Source organism: Acinonyx jubatus, chromosome C1 (assembly GCF_027475565.1).
Source record: "Acinonyx jubatus isolate Ajub_Pintada_27869175 chromosome C1, VMU_Ajub_asm_v1.0, whole genome shotgun sequence".
Taxonomy (NCBI): Eukaryota; Metazoa; Chordata; class Mammalia; order Carnivora; family Felidae; genus Acinonyx; species Acinonyx jubatus.
The window spans coordinates 93,898,203-93,917,809 of record NC_069381.1 but is presented as its reverse complement, the minus strand read 5'-3'; the positions used below and the strand labels follow the sequence as shown (position 1 = coordinate 93,917,809).

The 19,607-nt window shown below is 50.8% G+C and overlaps 1 protein-coding gene across 2 annotated transcripts in view; it reads left to right on the top strand.

Annotated features, from left to right (window-relative positions):
* Positions 1-19,607, top strand: part of KCND3 (potassium voltage-gated channel subfamily D member 3) — a 210,107-nt gene that overhangs the window by 184,721 nt on the left and 5,779 nt on the right. For both annotated transcript variants that reach the window (XM_027058350.2, XM_027058348.2), the window contains exon 3: positions 14,529-14,691. In XM_027058350.2, the coding sequence (XP_026914151.1) occupies positions 14,529-14,691 (163 nt within the window). The remainder of the gene's footprint in view (positions 1-14,528; positions 14,692-19,607) is intronic.

Here is a 19,607-nt window from a genome sequence, read left to right as displayed (position 1 = left end):
CCGGAAGCGCTGAGCCCGGGGCTGGCCGCGTGCAAGATGCCGAAGGATCCTTCTGGGTTTTCCCACAGCTCGGCAGAAACCTTAACTTGGCCGCAAGCCCCGGAGCAGGATTTTAAGTGCCTGAGATGAGGTTAGAGGTAATAGTTAAGTGTCTTGGGGGACCCAGGAATTTAATTCCACTACGGGCTCAAGGCTGAATTTCATCTAGCACCGCAACAGTGCCTGTGCTGGAGTAACACACAAGTGAGAGCCCCCCTCTTCGCTACCATGACGTCAGGTTCATGAGGCACCTACTATGTGCCTCGCGCTGCACCAGGCCTGCTGTCATGCCACTGCTCACCTAGCGGGGAGCATGGCATTAATCCACAGTCGTGTAAATGCCATGCTGCGGGTGCTGTGAGTGCGTAGGGACCATCCCCTGCAAGGAGACGTTGTTCCTGGTTTTACAACCGAGGGATCGCTCACAGGGCTAAATCACCAGCCCAGAGTTGCACAGAGAGAGAAGCAAGTTTCCAACGCGAAGCCCATGTTCTTGGCGTGCCACTGCGTTCTCCCACGCCTGGGGCCTGCCAGGGAAGGGAGGACAGGTAGGTGTGAAACAGTGGCCTCCGGCATAGGCCAAATGCAATGGGCAGCCACGGCATGACTGAGCAGCTCCGAGGAGGGCTGTCCAGCTGGCAGAGGGACAGACACACTCTGTGACTCCCACGGCAGGACTAGGACTTACAGGTGCAAGTTGCAGGTAAACTGACAATGTGAGGCTCCCATCCATGACCCAGATTGTTTCGTGCAGAAGAATGACTAAGCTCTCAGTTAGAGCTGAGTTATGACTCGTTATAATAGTTACATAATTGTAACTAGTTATATATATGGATAACTAGAGTTTACATATAGATGGTAACTATAAACTATATATAGAACTAGTTGTAACTAAGGTCACCTCACAGTTTATAAAGAGCTTTTACAGATGTGAGGTTCGTAACAACCCTGTGAGGTAGTTCACTGCGATGCCATTTTTCAGATGAGCAAACTGAGGAAGCTCCTGATTGCCGGAGGTCTTAGCTGAGTAGGAAGAGCAAGGACTTAAGCAAAGGTCCGTCTGACTCCAAAGCCAGTGCAAGAGAGGTCCCTGGAGGGTGGGAAAAAGGTTGATAGGCCACCGGAGAGGATCCCATGCCACCTTGAGACTCTGAGACAATGGGGACGAAGAGCAGTTCTGATAAGGCCTAAAGGAAGAGGGAGAACAGCTCCTGGTTCCTAGGGTGTAGGGTGGGAGGAAGGGGAGGGAGAAGACCCGCGACGAGGGAGGGAGGTATTAGTGCAGAGTAGAAGGGAGGGGGCCTCTGTCTGGTCAGCAGAGCCGGGTTATATAATGAGTGGGGACAACTGGTGGCCATATATAGGGTCCAGTGGCCACATCGCTTAGCCCCTTTAGCTGTTGTGGCCTGGGGCTAAGACTCTTCTCAGTCCTGGGGCGCCTGGGTGGCTCAGTCGGTTGAGCGTCCAACTTCGGCTCAGGTCGTGATCTTGGAGTTGTTCAGTTCTAGCCCCATATCAGGCTCTCTGCTGTCAGCACAGAGCCTGCTTCTCTGATCCTCTGTGCCCCCCGCCCCACCCCCGCCCCTCCCCTGCTCGCATGCTGTCTCTCAAAAAAATAAAATAAAATAAATAATAAAATAAAATAAAATAAAATAGGGACACCTGGGTGGCTCAGTTAGTTAAGCTCGTGGGTTCGAGCCCGGCGTCAGTCTCTGAGCTGGCAGTGTGGAGCCTGCTTGGGATTCTCTCTCTTCCTCTTTCTCTGCCCCCCCCCCATTTTTGTGCTTCCTCTCTCTCTCTCTCCCTCTCAAAATAAATAAACTTAAAAAAAATCTTTTAAAAAATAAATGAAATACGGTAAGACTCCTCTCAGCCCCACACCCTTGCGTCCTGCCCACTCCCCTCCTGCCTGTCACCTCCACCACCGTCTCGCTGGAGCCACACAAGAAAGTGATGTGCTGACAGAGGCAAGACCAGACCTTCAGAGAAAGTCCACATCCACAAGTACTCGGTCCACAAGAATTTGTGTGCTTTTCCACCTACTCACTCCAGCCTCTGCCCCAGCTGCCTGTCCCTCCGTGGACGGTCCCCTCACTGCTCTGTCCCCTTTAGTTGTGGCGTCTGCTGTCTGACTCTGGCCACACCCCTACTCCTGCTCTACAGGCTTTGTGGGCCCTTCCCTCTTTCTCCCCAAATCCAGCCCACGCCTTCTGCAACAGGTGCTCACTCTGGCACAGGCCAAAGGCTTGTCATGGCTTGTCTTGCTCCACTTCATAGTCAAGGCAGCTCATTCCTGTCTGAGAAATGCGTGCCAGCCCAGGGCGGCAGAAGGCCGAGGACCGCCCTGGGGAGAAGGGCTGTTGTGATGAACATATGGAGAAAGAGAAACAGATGGTGCAGGCCTGCGGGACAAGGCCTCTGAGGGACCACCGGGGTCTGACCAGACGCGTGTGCTGTTCCTCATGGCTCTTTCTTGTCAATCTCTACTCCCGAGAGTGTGGAAGGGACAAATGGGGACAGGTCTCCCGGGGGCTGAGGTCGGGGAGAACAACTGAGCGAGGCCCAGTTTCCGGAAGAACGTGCCTGTGGAGACTGGGGCGGGGACTTGGGACATGCCAGTGTGACTCCCGGCCTGTGGATGCCCCAGACAAGGGCACAACTGCCGTCTCCGGGTCCAGGGCTGGGTCTAGTCAGGACTGGATGGTCTTGCAGTCTCTGGGGTGCCAGCCCTTCGGCGTCTGCCTTCTGAAGGCCACATGTCCTTGCAGACCACCCTTGGAGCAAGGCCCGTTCAGAGCGCACTCAGAACAACTGAGTGGGTGTTTGGGAAGTGTCACCAGAAATAACCAAATCCCAATAATCATGTGAATATTTTGCCATTGACGGGAGACCAATAGTGAATATGGTTACATCTCTTCTCCTGGTTTTTACACGAAGGTGGCTGGCCAGCCAGCCGGCACTGTTCCTGTCTAGTTATAACATTGCCTCACTGTCTTGATTTTGCTGTCTTCTTGTCTTCTATGTACTCTCGCATGCCAGTGTGTCTTTCCTGGGAGCTGTGAGAGCAAAAAAGGTTGTGTCTGGGTAGGAAGCCAGCTTCGTTCAGCACTGTGATGTGATGGCCTCTTTTGGTGACATGGCTGTTTGCAGACAGCAACATGGCCTTCACTGCCTTCCTACCTGTCATGACCCAAATACACTCAGGTACAAGGGCTTTGGGACCAAGTGACCACATGAGGGTCCTCAAGGATTAGACTGGGAAGTAGAGGTCTGCTCCGGAGGCTGAACCCATGAAGGTTAACCTGTTGATTTAAGTTCTAATTAATTTTAGCATTTAATTTTTACATGTCTGGAAACTCCATTTGGTTCTTTTTCAGATGTGCCTCATGATTTCTGATGGTGTTCTGTTGCTAGCTCATCTTTGCAATTCCATCCTTTATTTTGGAAAAACATTTCATGCGTAACTCTTTGTGTCTATTGATTTCAGTATCTGAAGTGCATGGGGGCGGGGCACGTAAATCTATTGTTGGTTTCCTTCTGTTGACCGTCATTCATGGTTGCTTGCTTCTTTACGATTTGCTGTTTTTTAAGCAAACCCATATTTACATGATCTTAATCTGTAGGAATCCTGAAGGCCTGGGTTAAGAATTTTTCCACTGGATAGGATTTAAATCTGATTTTCCCAGAAGCCAGGTAATGTGACCATTCTTGGGAGCACTTTTGCTCACCTATGGGGCCTGGCTTTACTTGAAGGCTGAGAGAGTTCCTTTTTGCTGTTGGCCCAAAGTTCAGTTTCCAGTGACAGGTCACAGGTCACAGGTCATGTTGGCCCATGCCCTCGGAGTAATGGTGTTCCTCCCTCTGCTTACTACTCCCTCCTCCCAGCTGGGCTTCCCCGCTGTGGTTGGTTCCTTTTTACTGGGGGTAAAGTGGATTTCCCCTACTTCAAGTGAACCCAGCAATGCATCCAAAAGTGTATTTGATTCAGGATTTAGACGTGTTGCAGCAGAAGGGCTCCCTGACAATCTGGTCTGCTAGAGTCAGCAGTTCCATTGCTAATCTGTTTATAGTTCACTCACAAATATCAACAAATAGTTGATAGTTCACTCAACAAATATCCCGAGTACACACCATGTGCCAGGCATGGTTCTAGGTACCAAGGATACAGCCTCTCCCCTCCTGGAGCTTGCGGTCTGATTCCAGAAGGAGCCAGCCTCAGGGGTCCACTCCAGTCCATGGAACACACACCAGAGCGGCCACTTTATCTCCCATTCACTCTGAACTATTTCGTCCCTACTGGGCATCATGCAACAGGCCAGGCACCCGCGGTCCAGAGATAGACAGCCCTGTGCTTGGACGGCACTTATCAAAACTCGGACAGGGGAAAAGGGAAAAGAGCCATTTCAGGGGGTTATATCACCACACAGAGGAGTATGTGTTCTGATGGAGATGGAAAGACAGGTGAATGAGTGACACTCTGCTTGGGGGTTGGCGGGACGGGGGGTGGGGTAGAGATTTGCTGAAGGAGGTGACATTTGAACAGCATCCGGAAAGATGAGTAGTTGTTGCCTGGGAAGGAGAAAGAGACAGAGACAGAGAGAGAGAGAAGATCATTTCTAGCAGAGGGAAGGGTCTGGTTAAAGCCTTGCAGTCATGGAGGAGCCTGACGCACGTGGGAGCTTGGCTGGAGATGTACACAGAGTTTGCCCGGCTCCCAAGCCCGGGTGCCACCCTGGGTTCCCTTCCTTCCAGCCTCACACCGGGTCAGTGACCAAGTCCAGCAGCTTCTGCTTGGACTTTGCAAGTCTCTACCCTCTCCTTCCCATCTCTGCCCACTGCTTTCGTTCAGGCCTCGCCATTTCCTGCCTGCACCGGTACAGCAGCCTCTTAACTGGTTGCCCTGCCTCTGCCTTCATCCCCTTCCAGTCTGTCTTCCACTCTGCTTTCAGGGTCCTCTTTCAAAGAGGAATATTTGGTCACATCACCCCCCCCCCCCACTTGCAATCCTTAGCCGGCTGGAGCCAGAGAAAGTTCAGAGTTCTTGGATTAACCCAGAAGGGCCTTCATGTGGCCAGTTCTCCAGCCTCGTCTCCCATCTGCCCCTTCCTCCAGCCAATCATTTCTTATATCCCTTGGGCCAGCCCTACTGCTTCGCAGCTCAAGAAACCAGCCCGTGCCGCCACCTCTGGGAGGTTTTCTGACCACCCCCACCCCCAGCCTGATTCAGAGCCCCCTCCTTCATGCTCACACAGGACCCTGTGCACATTCTTCTTGTAGCATCATGCCATTGAATCATCATCGTGATCGCCTGTCTGCCCTCCCTGAGATCGTAAGCTCAGGGGACATGTGGGCAGAGGCTGTCTATTTAGCTTTGCACCCCTGGGCACCTAGCAAAGTGAGGGACACAGGGTAAACACCCAGCAGGTGTTTGATGAATCGATCCACCCGGAGGGTCAGGGGTGGAAACGTGTGGGCTCATGCAGCTTTGGGTGTGTGTGGAGTAAACAAAACAGGCAGGGCATTTCTCTGGGCCATGAGAAAGGCTCTGCCACCTGATTTCTGATCGTGGGGTCTTGGTTTCCTCATAGGTGCAATGGCCGGCCTGAGGCTGGTTGCCGGCAGCTCTCTGCCGCTCTGACAGTCTGTGAGTCTGCAGATGTGTGACCTGTGGAGAGAGGATGCTTTGGAGCAGTGGTTCTCAAAGCCTGTTCCCCAGATGACCAACAGCAGTGTCACTTAGGAACGTGGTTAGAATGCATATTCTCAGGGCACACTCCAGACCTGCAGAATCAGAAATCTGAGTGAGGTCGGAGCCCGGCAATCTATTTTAACAAACCTTGCGGGTCATTCCAATGCACATGAAAGTTTGAGAAACAGTGGTTTAGAACAGCTCCGTCACCTGGCACAATTGCCGTGGACGGGGGGGGGGGGGGGGGGGCGAGGCATGGAGACTATTGCCACAGACTCCCAGTGGCCAAGAACCCACTGCTGTGACTGGCTGCGACCCTGCACCGCAGGCCAACCACACCAGTGGCCTGGAAGGATCAGGCATCCCCTTTTCCCAGGAGTCTGTGCTGGCCGAACCCAGAAACATCTCCCTTCGCACTTCTCTCCTTTCCTGCAGTAGGACACAGAGAAAGAGGGGTGCTCTGAAGCCATGGGAGGCTGGCTTGGAACACTGGCTTGGCCACGCAGATGACCCTGCACGTGGTACTCAGTCTCCCTCAGCTTTAGTTTCCTCAAAAATGGAGCTAATAATACCTCATATGGCTGTTAGGAAGATCAAACGGTGCATATTGATGCTAAATAAAAATAGATCGTTACTGAATTTTACAGTGACTGTTATTAGGTCCTCCTGCCCTGAGCCTCAGCTGCCCCCTCAGATGGCATCTTCAGAGGCACCTCAAGGTTCCAAAATGCCAACCCATCCTTTTGGCTCCTGGCTCACCACGGGGGCCATTTTGCAGGTGAACCCAGGAGAGTACTTCCCTGCAGGGACACAACTAAAGTGGGTTGGTTGTGTAGGGGGGATCGCGGGTGGGGGGAGAGGCACGCTGTAGGAAGGAAAAGTGATATAAGGCTTTCATTTGATTTCCCAAGTCCCGCTCCTTGACAATCAACAGCACAGGGCTAAAGTCATTTGCAAGGGTATGGCTAGGCTGTTGCCCTGGAGGCAGTCACCTCTGAAGCTCCCTGTTGCTCTCTAACTGGCCAGGCTGGTGTTTTAGGGTCCTCCAGGATAGACTACCATTGTCCTTTGCCCTGGACAAGGAGGTGACCACAGGGGTCTGAGGTCCCTAGAACTCGCCATGGTGCCCAGCCTGCCCAGAGAAGGCCTCTCCCCACCCTGACCCCACCCACCGGGACAACCTCCAACCCCCATCTGCATCCCCAATACCAGGGGTCCAGGAGCAGAGGAGGAAACCAAGTTCAGGGGCCTCCCAGTGGAGAAGGTGGGTGCAGAAGTAAGTGTGGCAGTGAGGGGGAGACAGCCCCCTTGCAGAAACTCAAGGACGTGTCTCCCTGACGGAGCTCCCAGCAGCTGGGTCCTGAATGGGCACTGTCTGGCCTCCAGTAAAGAACGGACGCCCAGCCAGATGCGCAGCCTTGCCCCTGCCCGAGACGCAGGCAGAATCAGACGAGGGAGCTCAGCTCACACTTATCTCTCAGCACCTGGAGGAGGAAGTGAAGGCAGCAATTAATTGTACAAGGCGGGTGGTTTGTGCAGCTTAAGTTCAGATAAAAAGTTTAATTATCCCTAAACCCTAATACAAATTAATTAGCCTTCCATATTAGGAGGGTAAGCGTCCCTGCTCTTACCACAGCCCAGACATCACTGCAGATTACCGAGGATGTGACAGGAAAGAGAGGTGGACAGAGAGGCGCTGAGTACCTGAGCCCCTCCTGCTCCCGGGCGGACGGCCACCTCACGTGCCACAGGTGAGGTCCTGGGTGAGCACCATAGTTCATCCTACCTGGGAGTCACTCCAGGAGGGACTTTCTCTTCCCTTCCTCTCCTCCACTCTCAGAGCCAGGCTGGGGAGTGGGGGAAGGGAGTCCTTATTTGCATGAAGAAGGAAGACAAAAGGAAATAAGGTTAAGGCCTTAAATTTTTTTTCTAGGCCATGACATTTTCTCTTTTTCTTTCCTCACCCCTTTCTTTCCTCAAAATTCCACAAAGAAAATAGGCCATAGATGCCAATAGCACTTAGAGAATCACTGTCTGCTCCTGCACCTCAGTGCTCCTGCCCAGGTGGGCCCCCGGGAGGCCGGGACAAAGGTCACTGCCCAGGACGATCCTTGCAGTCATGATTAGCTGCTATTTAACGAGTGTTTACTGTGTAGCAAGCATGTAGTCTTTGCAACAACATTGCCAGGTATGTTTTATTCATTAACTCACACATTCCACCAACATTTATTAAAGTGTGAGCTGGGGAAGGAGCATGCTTGGATCTGCATTTTAAAAATGTGGCTCTTTGTGAATTTAAAAGGGAACAAAAGTGCAAGTGAGAAGGCTGGTTAGGAGGCTATGCTGACGTCCAGTCTAGAAGCAGCAGCGGTCTAGGCACTGGATTTGTTTAATAAACACCAATAAAGTTCTTACTATGTGCCATTGAGCATTTTCCACATAAGACCTCGCTAATCCCCTGCAACAACCCCGTGAAGTGTAGGTACCACTGTGTTAGCAGTCCCAGGAGCTGTGGTCAAAGACGCTAAGTGGTTTGCTCAAAGTCACCCAGCTGGCAAGTGGCAGAGCCAGGATTCCACACGTTTAACCGCTGCACAGGACCACTGAGGCAGTAGAGACAGAGGAAGGGGTGAGCTCCAGCTGACTCCCCAGAACCCTCCCCACCACCATCCTCGTCCACCTGCCTACTCCCCGGAGGAGCAGGAAGTGGAGGACAGAGCAGGGCAATGGAAACAGACCAACCTGGGGTTTAACCCAGACGGTTTGGCCACTTGAGGAACTTACACACGTCACTGTCCTCCCTGGACATGGGCTCCACGTTCCTATGGAGGGTTAGCCCTACCTGATGGGGTTACTGAGAGACCCACGGGTGCAAGTAAAGTTCCCAGGGTAGGCTCCAGTACACGATTCCCATCCATCCTTCCGTTCTCCATCCCTTCTTCTTCAGGCCAAACGTTCCTGGCCCCTTGATCGTATTCCCTATGAGAAGAGTTCCAGACAATTGACCATCCTAACTCTGGATGTGATCTAGTTAATCAATGTCCTGTAGAATATATAGTGCCCAGAACTCCACACAGCGGCCTAGAAGTGGTTGGCCCCAAGGGGCAAGTCTGAACACCTACTCCCTCTTTCTGGACATTAGCTGTTTAGCAGCTGCATTATGCTGGTGGCTGTGTCAAAGTTAAATTTCCCTGGTGATTTTTAACACGGATGGCTTTCAAGCTGGTTTTTCCCATCAGCTATACAAGTCATTGATTATTTGAATCAAAATGCCAGTGTTGCATTCATCTTTGTTAGATTTAATCTGGCTGGTTTCACCCATGATTACAACCTGTTAAAATCCTTTTGACTCCAAAAGACCTCAATTCATAGTAGCGCTGTCATTTAGAAATGTGAAGAGCTTGCTTTAAAATAACCAGCAGTAGACAGAGAAAGGCAGATACTCTGTGATTTCGCTTAAGCGTGGAATCTAAAAAAGAAAACAAACGAACAACCAAAACACAATAGAAACAGCCTCATAGATAAAGGAAACAAACTGCTGATTACCAGAGTATCTAATGGATGAAATACGTGGGGTAGATGAAGGGGATTAAGAAGTACGAACTTCTGGGGCTCGTGGGTGGCTCTGTCAGTTAAGCATCTGACTCTTGATCTCAGCTGAGGTCATGATCTCACGGTTCATGAGTTCGAGCCCCATGTGGGGCTCTGCGCTGACAGCACGTAGCCTGCTTGGAATTCTCTCTCCCTCTCTCTCTGCTCTTAACCCATTTGTGCTACCTCTCTCTCTCTCTCTCAAAATAAATAAACTTAAAAAAAAGAAGAAGCACAAACTTCTTCTTAAATAATAAGTCACGGGATGTAATGCACAGCGTAGAGAATAGTCAATAAGGTTGTAATAACTTTGTATGGTGACAGATGGTAACTACACTTATCATGGGCATCATTGTGTGATGTATAAAAATATCGAATCTCTATGATGCATGCCTGAAGTGAATAGGATATTGTACGTCAGCCCTACTTCAATAAAGAAAATTAATTTAAAAATTATAATAACCAGGGGCACCTGGGTGGCTCAGTTGGTTGAGCGTCCGACTTCAGCTCAGGTGATGATCTCACAGTTTGTGGGTTCGAGCCCCACATCGGGTTCTGTGCTGACCGCTCGCTCAGAGCCTGGAGCCTGCTTCAGATTCTGTTTCTCCTTCTCTCTCTGCCCCTCCCCTGCTCATGCTTTGTCTCACTCTGTTTCTCAAAAATAAATAAATGTAAAAAAAAATGTTTTTTAATAAGAATAATCAGCAGTACCCTTATCAACACCACCATCATCATCATCATTATCATGGGATCCAAGTGGAAGAAGGTTAAAACAAAAATGCTGATTTGTTGGTGTGCAGAGTCCAAAGGATTGAACAGTGAAGCCATAGGAATGGTGAGAGTGAAGCTGGTCCCCAGAATTAGGGCAGGAACTCAGTCTCCATCACCCTCCCCTTTCCTCCTCTCGCCTCTACCTATGCGTCAGCCTGCTCCCTCTCGGAATACAGCCTGGCTTCTTCCCGTGGCAGAAAGCGGCTCCAGGGTTTTACTTGTTGCAGCGTCAACCTCCTTGAAGAGATTGGCCTCATCTCAAAGGCAAATATCCGGGGAAGGGAGAAAGTCGCCGGTATCATTAGCCAACCGGGGGAATACACTTCACACCCACTGGGACGGCGAGCCGCAAAAGACAGTTACAAGTGGTGGTGAACATGTGGAGAAAGGGGAGCCCCAGTTTAGTGCTGCTGGGAATGCAAGGGTGCGGCCACTTCAGAGAACAGTTTGGCAGGCCCCCTCACTGTTAAACGTGGAGTTACCACGTGACTCCTCAAAACTTGTGTGCGAACCTGCAGAACAGAATTTATTCATTTATTCATCGTAGCCTAGAAGTGGAAACAACCCAAAGGTCTACCCACTGATGAACGAAAAAGCAAAATGTGGGACATCCGTACAAGAGGATGTTTCTCGACAATAAAAAGGGATAAAGAAGTGACACCTGCTACAGCAAGGATAAACTGTGAAACCTTAGCACATCACGCTAAGTGAAGGAAGGCAGATGAGAAAGGCCATGTATTGTATGATTCCATCTATATGAAATGTCCAAAATAAGGAAACCCGTAGACACAGTAAGTGTCTAAAGTAGTTTAGGGGTTGCCTAGGGCTGAGGGGGGAGAGGTGTGGAATGGTCACCTACTACTATGGGTGTGAGGTTTGGGACGGGGGTGATGAAAATGTTCTAAAATTAGACTCTGGGATGGCAGCACAACTCCATACATACACTAAAGCATATTGAATCGTATGATTTTTAAAATTTTTTTTAATGTTTATTTATCTTTGAGAGAGAGAGAGCATGAGCAGGGGAGGGGCAGAGAGAGAGGGAGACACAGAATCTGAAGCAGGCTCCAGGCTCTGAGCTGTCAGCACAGACCCCGACGCGGGGCTCAAACCCATGAACCATGAGATCAAGACCTGAGCTGAAGTCGGACGCTCAACCAACTGAGCCACCCAGGCGCCCCTGAATTGTATGATTTAAATGGATGAATCATATGATATATAAGTTATATGTTAATAAGGCTATTAAAAAAAATGAATCCAGGAAAGGAGCTCATTGGCCCAGCTTGAGTCAGATGCCTCCTTCCAAACTTGTTAACTGCGCCTAGTGGCAGCAGGGGTGTAGGGGAAGGTTTGTAAGAATACGGCAGCTCCTCTGGACGGAGGTTCTGTCATAACAATGGGGGGGGGGGCGGGCACAGTTCCTAAATGGGTAGGCTATTAACAGACAAAACAATAGGTGCCCAGAGCACTGGCTATTTATAGAGAATTTACATTTACCCAGAGACAACATTAAGTGCTTCTCCTGAATCATCTGATTAATTATTACAACAAGCCTGTAAGTTAGATATATAAAACCTCTTTTATATTGGTAGAGGCTCCGCTTAAATAACTTTCCCAAGGTCACTTAACCAGTAAGTAATGCGGGGCTGGGGATCAACCTGGGACCTGTCTCCGGTCTCCTCTCTCAATCATTAGGCCATGCTGCCTCCCTCTGGCTTTATATAAGTTGTTGAAACATTCTGGAACACACCACTGGAGACCTGGCTTTAGATTCATTCTTTATTTCATTGACTTATTTACCCTTTCACTAAAGGAGACCCTTGTAACACGAAAGCCGTGAACTTCCCTTGCTGGCATAGGACAATCTTTGGGAAGGGTCAGAAGACTGGAGGTGTTTGTTCAACCCCTACCGACCACACTGCTATCCACACCCGTTCCTCCAGCTTGTCAAGGGTACGAAGAACTGGGACGAGAGCACACCTTGCTAAAATCACGACCCGGCGGCCTCCTGATTCGCCAGCCAGTTAACCCTCTTAAAACAAGAAATAAGGTTAATTTGGCAAGTTGCGTGCTTAGTGAGCAATACAGCTAATTTTCCAAGCGTTCGCAAGCTGTCCACTTAATATCTGCTCTCAAATTCTGCCAGCAGTTTCGTGGCAGAATTGATGGATGCCAAGCCTGTTGGTCTGTGGTTTCTCGGACTTCCTTGCCTCCTCTTCAGAAATATCAATACAGCTGTTTTTGGCCTCCAGTCTCTTGGTATTTCTGTGCGGCGCCATGGTTTCTCGACCGTCATGGGCTGTGTTCTGCAACTCCATCTAAACATCCCTCCTGTCTCCTGGGGTGCGATCCAGGTGCGCCTGTGATGTGCCTCCACTGAAGACAGCTGGGCCCTCACCTGCTCTCCCCTCCCCTGCCTCAAGCTCCTCATCCTTCTTCCCCACATTTGTCCCGGCCTTTCTCAGAGGAAGCCTGGTCTCCCGGGTGGGAAAGGCAGAGAGCGCATGGGAGCTTGGTTCTGTCATCTGTTACCAGTGGACCATCTGCGCCAGCAGCAGGCAGAAAGCTCTGCTCCTTGTTCTCTCTTCCAGTGGATAAAACCACCTTTCTGTGTCCTGAGCATTTTTCACCACCTCAGTCACCCAAAAATGTAGCCTTTCTGATGCTGTGCTTCCATACTCCTGCCATGCTTCATTTCCACCCATGGTCATGAGCTCGATGTGCACCTCTCCGTCACAGGCCGGAAAGCCCCAGTAACATGATTGGCCTCTACGGGCAACCCCCTTTTCTTCATCGTTGGGATTATTTGAACGTGAGACAATCAGCTGTGCTTTTAGAGTTTCGCAGCAACAGAGACCACAGAGGCAGCTTGAGGCAGGGCAAAGGGCGAGACACTGAAGGAGAAGGAAGGAAGGAGAAGGAAGTGCCTTCTCCAAAGAGGAACCTAATTCAGAGGGTGTTGAGGGGCTTCCGTGAGGTCACGTATTCACTCACCAAATGTCTGTCAATGGCTGGCATCGCCTCCCAAAAGCCCCTGGGTGCTTAGGAGATGAGGACCTCACACTTCTGAAACTGTTCACCCTATCCCCTTCCACATCCTCTCTGCATCCTCCAGACACCTGGGTCCCCTCAGGACAGGTGACTTTGAGCCCCACAATTTCAGTGGCATCAATTCTGGTCACCCTCCAAACACGGAGAGGGCAGGGGAGCGGGGAGATGGTGTCGTTGGCTTTGGCCAAAGGAGACATCAGAGCTCTTCACTTAATAAGGCCTTTAATTTATCTCAATAAAGAAGAGGCTACACACTTAACCACTGTGGAGAGTACCTTATTGATTGGAGGAGAGAGGCTCTGGCCTGCCTGCCCGGGGATGCGCGGGAGCCAGGCCAAGCCGGTCCCCGGGGGCAGCCACCAGGGTGTGAAGTACTTATGAGAGGTCCTCTGAGCTCTGAGAGGCACCAGCACTGTCCCAAAGTGGCTCTGCGGCTTCCGGGGCTGGGTTTTGGAGCTCATGGTTGCCCTCCAAGACAGTGTGGTTGGTGGGAAAGAGATGAAAGCCATAGGAGTGGGTTTTAGTGCCAGCCGTCCCCCAGCGTGGGCAGTCCATCTGCCGGTGAGCCCGACTTCCTGTATCTGCACAATGGGGCCAAGGACTCCAAGCTCACAGGGTTCGCGGAGCTCATGTGAGGTAAGTGTGCAGGAGTGCTTTGTGCGTGGTGAATCTCCACGAGGAGAGGGCGGTTTTCTTACCTGTTATTTTGATAGACATACGTGAGATGGTGCTGCTTTCCTTCCTAATACTCACCCATGGCTGCTCGCTGCATTTGGGACAAAATCCATACTCCGTGTGGTGACCTCCACCTCCTTTTGTACAACCACCCTCCGCGCCAGCCCCACCACCCGCGGGTCTGTAATCATTCCCGCAGCAGGCCACGCTCCCTCTTGCCTCAGGGCCTCTGACTTTCTATTCCCTCTGCCTGGCACACTCTTCCCCAAGTGTGTCCCCTGACCGGGATCCTTTACCTTCAGATCTCAGCTGAAATGTCAGCTCCTCAGAGAGGCCTTTCCTGACCACGCTCCTCACACCTGGAACAGCACCTGTCTCTATTCTTCTCCTAGAAATGAAGACAAGTCAGTGTTTTTATGTGTTCACTCACTTGTTCATGGTCTTCTGCTTGTAGGTTGTTGGCTCTGGGAACACAGGGATCTTGTCTGTTTTTGTTCAGTGCCAGGTCATAGCAGGCACATAGTAGGCACTTTAAACAATTGTTGAATGAATTGATGGGTGGTTGGATGGATGGATGGATAGGTGAGTGATGGGCAGGGATATCTGGCTTGTTTCCCAAGTGACCCCTCTTCCTCACAGCTGTTTCTCTCTCTCTCTCTGTCTCTCTGTCTCTCTCTCTCTCTCTCTCTCTCTCTCTCTCTCTCTCTCTCAGATATGGAGATATGGTGCCCAAGACAATTGCAGGGAAGATTTTTGGTTCCATCTGCTCCCTGAGTGGTGTTTTGGTCATTGCCCTGCCGGTTCCTGTGATTGTTTCCAACTTCAGCCGGATTTACCACCAGAATCAGAGAGCCGATAAACGCAGGGCACAAAAGGTAAGCCTCGGCCCTGGGAGGCTGGGAGACAGCACCAGACAGGGGCCTGGCTCTCTGCTTTGTGCCGCTATCACAGTCAGGTCGCCAGGCCTGGACTGCCCGGGTGGATCCCAGCACAGACAGCCCCTGGCTTTGGAAGGTAAGGCAGCTTTGTGTCCCTCCCTCCCTACCAGTGTCCTGCGTTCCAGCTGCCAAGTGCAACAGACCCTCATTTATCCATAAGCTGATGATCTCCCTCCTGGATGTTCCACGCAGTTTCCTTGAGCCTGGGTTTCCCCTTCAAGACCTCAGCCACCAACACTCAGCAGTGCCTGGGCCCCTCCCTCTCCCTGCCAGGAGCTTACTGGGGAACGTCATTGCTTTCCAATACCCTATGACGGCCTATACAAAACATCCGGACAAAACATAAATATGCTGAGAAGAGAATGAATACTCAGGAAGGGGAACATCCTGAAGCCACTGAGCTCCAGAACAAATGGCACGACGGACGTGGGTCACCTCAGGGTGTTTAGGGTTAAGGCGCAGAGGTGCAGCTGAAGACCGGGAGGACCACTGCCCTGAGAAAAGTGTTGGCGGTGTCCAGAAGGCAGGTGTGAGAAGGCAGGGCAGGTGGGTGCCCTCCTTCACTCACAGAGGAAGGGAAAGCTCTGATAGCTTTAGTGCACTTTTAAGGCATCCAGCTAGTGAATTGCCAGATTCCTATCAGGAAAGGAGAGGACCAAGGGGGGGGGGGGGGGGGGGTTGTTCATTTCTCTTCTGACCTGGGCTGAAATAGGGTATCCCTTAACCTCCAGGGCGTACGGTCAGAGCCTTTCTGGGTACAGTGGACAGGGGAGACCTTGTTGAAAGAGTCACTTACGGAGGCCTGAGATTTCGTGTCCTTATTTTACTCTTCCTTCTCCTTTCTCCTTCCTTCCTTCCTTCTTTCCTTCCCCCTTCCTTCCTCCCTCCCTCCCTTCCTTCCTTCCTTTTCCTTCCTCCCTTCCTCCCTTCCTTCCTTCCTTCCTTCCTTCCTTCCTTCCTTCCCCCTTCCTCCTCCTTCCTCCCTCCCTCCCTTCCTCCTTCCTTCCTTCCTTCCTTCCTTCCTTCCTTCCTTCCTTCTTCCTTTTTCTCTTTCCACAAACATTTTCACACCTACTGTGTGTCAGGCCCTATGCTGCATGCAGCTGGGTAGTTTTCTCACCCCCTGATCCCTGCTACTGGCCTTCCACCAAGCAGGACTTCCTTGACATATCAGAAAAATCCAGAATTTCGGAACATATCTGTGTATGCTGACTGAAACGAAGTCACAGAGTTCATGAAAGTTCTGAAATGTATGGTAATTTACGTATAAAAATACTTAATAATATATATTATGCAACTATATCATGAATCCAGTTGGCTCCCACTTCTAACAGATCCCCTTGTGTGTGCCCTTGTGGTCACCCCCTCCGCCTGTGCTGAGGTGCCTTTTGACTTATCTTGACCTGGGTCTGTAATGTTGCCAGCCTGCCTTAGGTTCATCTTCTTGCTCCGTGCTGTCCTCTCCATCCTCTCCAGCACCCATTTCCTACCTTTTTGCCCAGGGTCCAAGCTTTCCCACCCCCACCCCCTGTAAGCCATCCCAGAAATAGAAGTCTTATCTTGTTCCCTGTTCAAGTTAGCTGGCAAATGTGAACAATATCTAAATTCATTATGCTGTCCTAAAGAAAGGGCTACAGGAAAACTAGGATCTGCCTTCCAAACCAAGGAGCCTGAGGCCTTGAAGAACCGGGGGTCCTATAGCAAACCCCCCCACCCCCCCAGGAGCTAAGCTGAAACAGGTGTTTGGTCTAGTGGGTGAGGGTCCAAGGAATCCCCAGCTCACACACTAGCCTCCTGCTGTGTCCACTCAGACTGGGCTTTAGGCCGCTCCTGTGGCTCCCTTGCCCTCTGTGCCCTCTGTGCCCTCTGTCCCTCAGAGCATCACATCCCCTGCCATTCTGCCCCTGCCAAGAACAGAACAGTGGTCCTTTCCCGTGGAACTTTAAAAAGCCCACCCCATACAGAAGGAATCAGCCTTGGCCTATCCTTCCCTCTGGCTGCTAAAGATGATCCTCCCTCCCTTCTGCCTCCTTCCCCACCCTCTTCTCTCTCCCTCTGAAATCAGAGTAAATATTTACAGTGTTTTCACCTTGCCTGGATACTGTCTCTCCTCAAGGTTGCTCAACTGTCTCTTTCACCTTGGGCTTCTTCTGAGAGGCAAAAAAAAAAAAAAAAAAAAAAAAGAATACAAGAATACCGCCTGCTTCCAGCACTAAGTCTGTCACCATGAGGCAAGGAAGGCAGGTACAGAGGATGTAGTGACGGTGGAGAGATGGGACAGGCAGGAGGTCATGGAAGCTGAGAATTCTCAGCCCAGACCACATACTCAGAAGCTAGACAGCCCTGAGGGTTAGCTCCAGTCCACTTGCCTCAGGTGTAAAGGAAATGCTTAAAAAGTTATCATCCTTTCCTGTCACAACTGGTTTGCTTGGGATTGTTACTAAAATGGCTCCGTGACCATTTGCTTCAGAGACTAGGTTCTCGAAGCCACGTGAATTGGAGACCAAGTAAGGAGGTCTAGCAGCGGACAGAGAGAGGGGAGCATGTGGAGAGGGAGGGTTTTTTCAGTGGAGATTTTTATTGAGATAATTATAGATTCACATGTAGTTATAAAATTATCACAATCAGGGTATGGATGTTGATACAATCCACCAATCCTATTCAGACTTCCCCAGTTTTACTTGTACTCATTGTGAGTATGTAAGTGTGTGTGTGTGTGTGTGTGTGTGTGTGTGTGTGAAGTCTGATACAGTTTCATCACCCATGCAGGTTCATGCACCTGTCACCTCAGTCAAGGTGCTGAACGGCTCCGATCCATAAGGGCTCCTCCCAGCCTACCTCTACCCTGTCCCTAACCCCTGGAAACCATTTATCTGTCCTCCATCTACATGTTTTCCTTTCAAAAATGTTACATAAATGGAGGTAACCATTTGGGAGATTGGTAACCGTTGGGAGATCGGCTTTCTTTTCACCTCACGTAATTCCTGGAGACTCATCCAAGTTGTGTGTGTCAATAGTCCATTCCTTTTTCTTGTTGGGCAGTATCCCATGGCATGGATGTATCCCACGCCACGGGATTATAAGAACCACGTTTTTAGCTATTATAAAGTACTGCGAACGTTCACAAACAGGTTTTTGTGTGGACGTAAGCTTTAATTTCTCTGGCATGAGTGCTTGGGAGTACAGTTGGCCGTGTTTTCGTGTGGCTTTTCCGTGCCTCCCTCTTTTTCCTTCTTCTGCCTCTCCCAGGGCAAGAGATGTCCATACTCATGGCCCAGTAGCATCTGCCAGCCAGCTAGGAAGTGCTTCCTGGGGCCTGACAGATTCTTGAGCACAGATGCATCTGGAACCATACCCAGAGGGACAGCATCTTCCTTCCAGACCTCTCCTTCAACCCTGGAATCTCCATCCCTGTTGAAATTGCAACTTCCTGGGCTTTGCTAATCTGGTTTAGAAACTTGCTGGCAGGAGTTGAAATTGAGGGAAGGAGGAGGGGGATGTTATGGAGGCAGCATTTGACCCGAAGGTTGGAAGACCCTCCAGCCCCACTGCCTGGCCCTGGAGAAGTTACTTCCCCTCGTACCCTCAATTTTCTTGTCTTTAACGTAGCCTAGGTGATGCCCACATTCTCTTTTAACCTCTCACGTTGTGCTTATGACCAGGGGAGGAGAGAGAAGCTGACCAGTCCGCACAAGGATGAGCCCACCACAAGGGCCTTACTGATGGATTTCTGACCAGCTGTGAGGGATCTTCTTCCTTCCTGGGTCTTCACCAGCCTTGCTTGAGCTCCTGCTCAGCTCACAGCTCTGTGTTAGACGCTGAAGATAAAAATACCCATAGGCCAGACTCGGGCTCTCAGGAGCTCAAAGTCAAATGAGAAATCCTCACCAAATTTCATGTGCTGGGTACGGTTCTGCAAATACATTGCAAACCTCTTTATCCTGTGTGGGAAATGATTAAACAGCGTTGTGCATTTGATATGACAATCTGTTGCTCTAATAGAGCCCAGGGTAAGATAAGATTAAAAGAAGTGCCACAAAGGAGAACAGGAGAATCTTTCATCTCTAGAAAGTAATGAAGACAGACCCCGGATACGGGAAAGGTCTGGCTCTAAGTGGTGCAATCAAATTATAGAAGGCAATAATGAGCTTGACACAAGCGGATTTCCATATGCAGCTCTCAATACCCAGTCCTCCCCCAAGGCAATAACAGCCGCATCCTCAAATGGTGGGCAACATGCTTGAACGTAGACATCTTGGCCGAGGGGAGGGCTGGCGCGGGCTCCCCAGGGAGGAGACCTGGAGCTGGGATGAAAGTTCTTTCCTCAGAAGAAGAGGACTGACAGGGCTTACTCACCATCCTTTCTTGGCTGGATTCCCCTTTCCATTCTCTCCATCCAGAGAAGCCCTCTTCCTCAGATTCCCAGGTAGATCTTCCGGGCCCAGGTCCTGGTCTCGTGCCCATATTTAGAAGCCAGGAAAGGGAGTTGAGCTGTCCCCACAGGGACACGTAGGCCACAGGAAACAAGAGATACAGTGTGTCCTTTGTGCTTCTATTGACAGCCTGGATCTGACTCCCTAGCATCTTTTGAGCACGTGAACCAGCCAAGCAGGACACTTGGAAGGGACACTCCCCCGTGCTGGGGAGAGAGTGACGAGAAATGGAAATTGCCACGATTTTCCAAGGACGCTGGTCCTGCCCAGTGTCCATGCCGAAGTTACAGGGGACTTCCGCAGAGGCAGGAGGAGGGACCCCTCTGCCCCAGGATGGGTCTGTGAGTCCGTGGGCTCTGCTCCCAGCGGCAAGGACCTGGAGCCGGCCCTGGATCTCCAGGAACCCGGACTCTCGCTGCA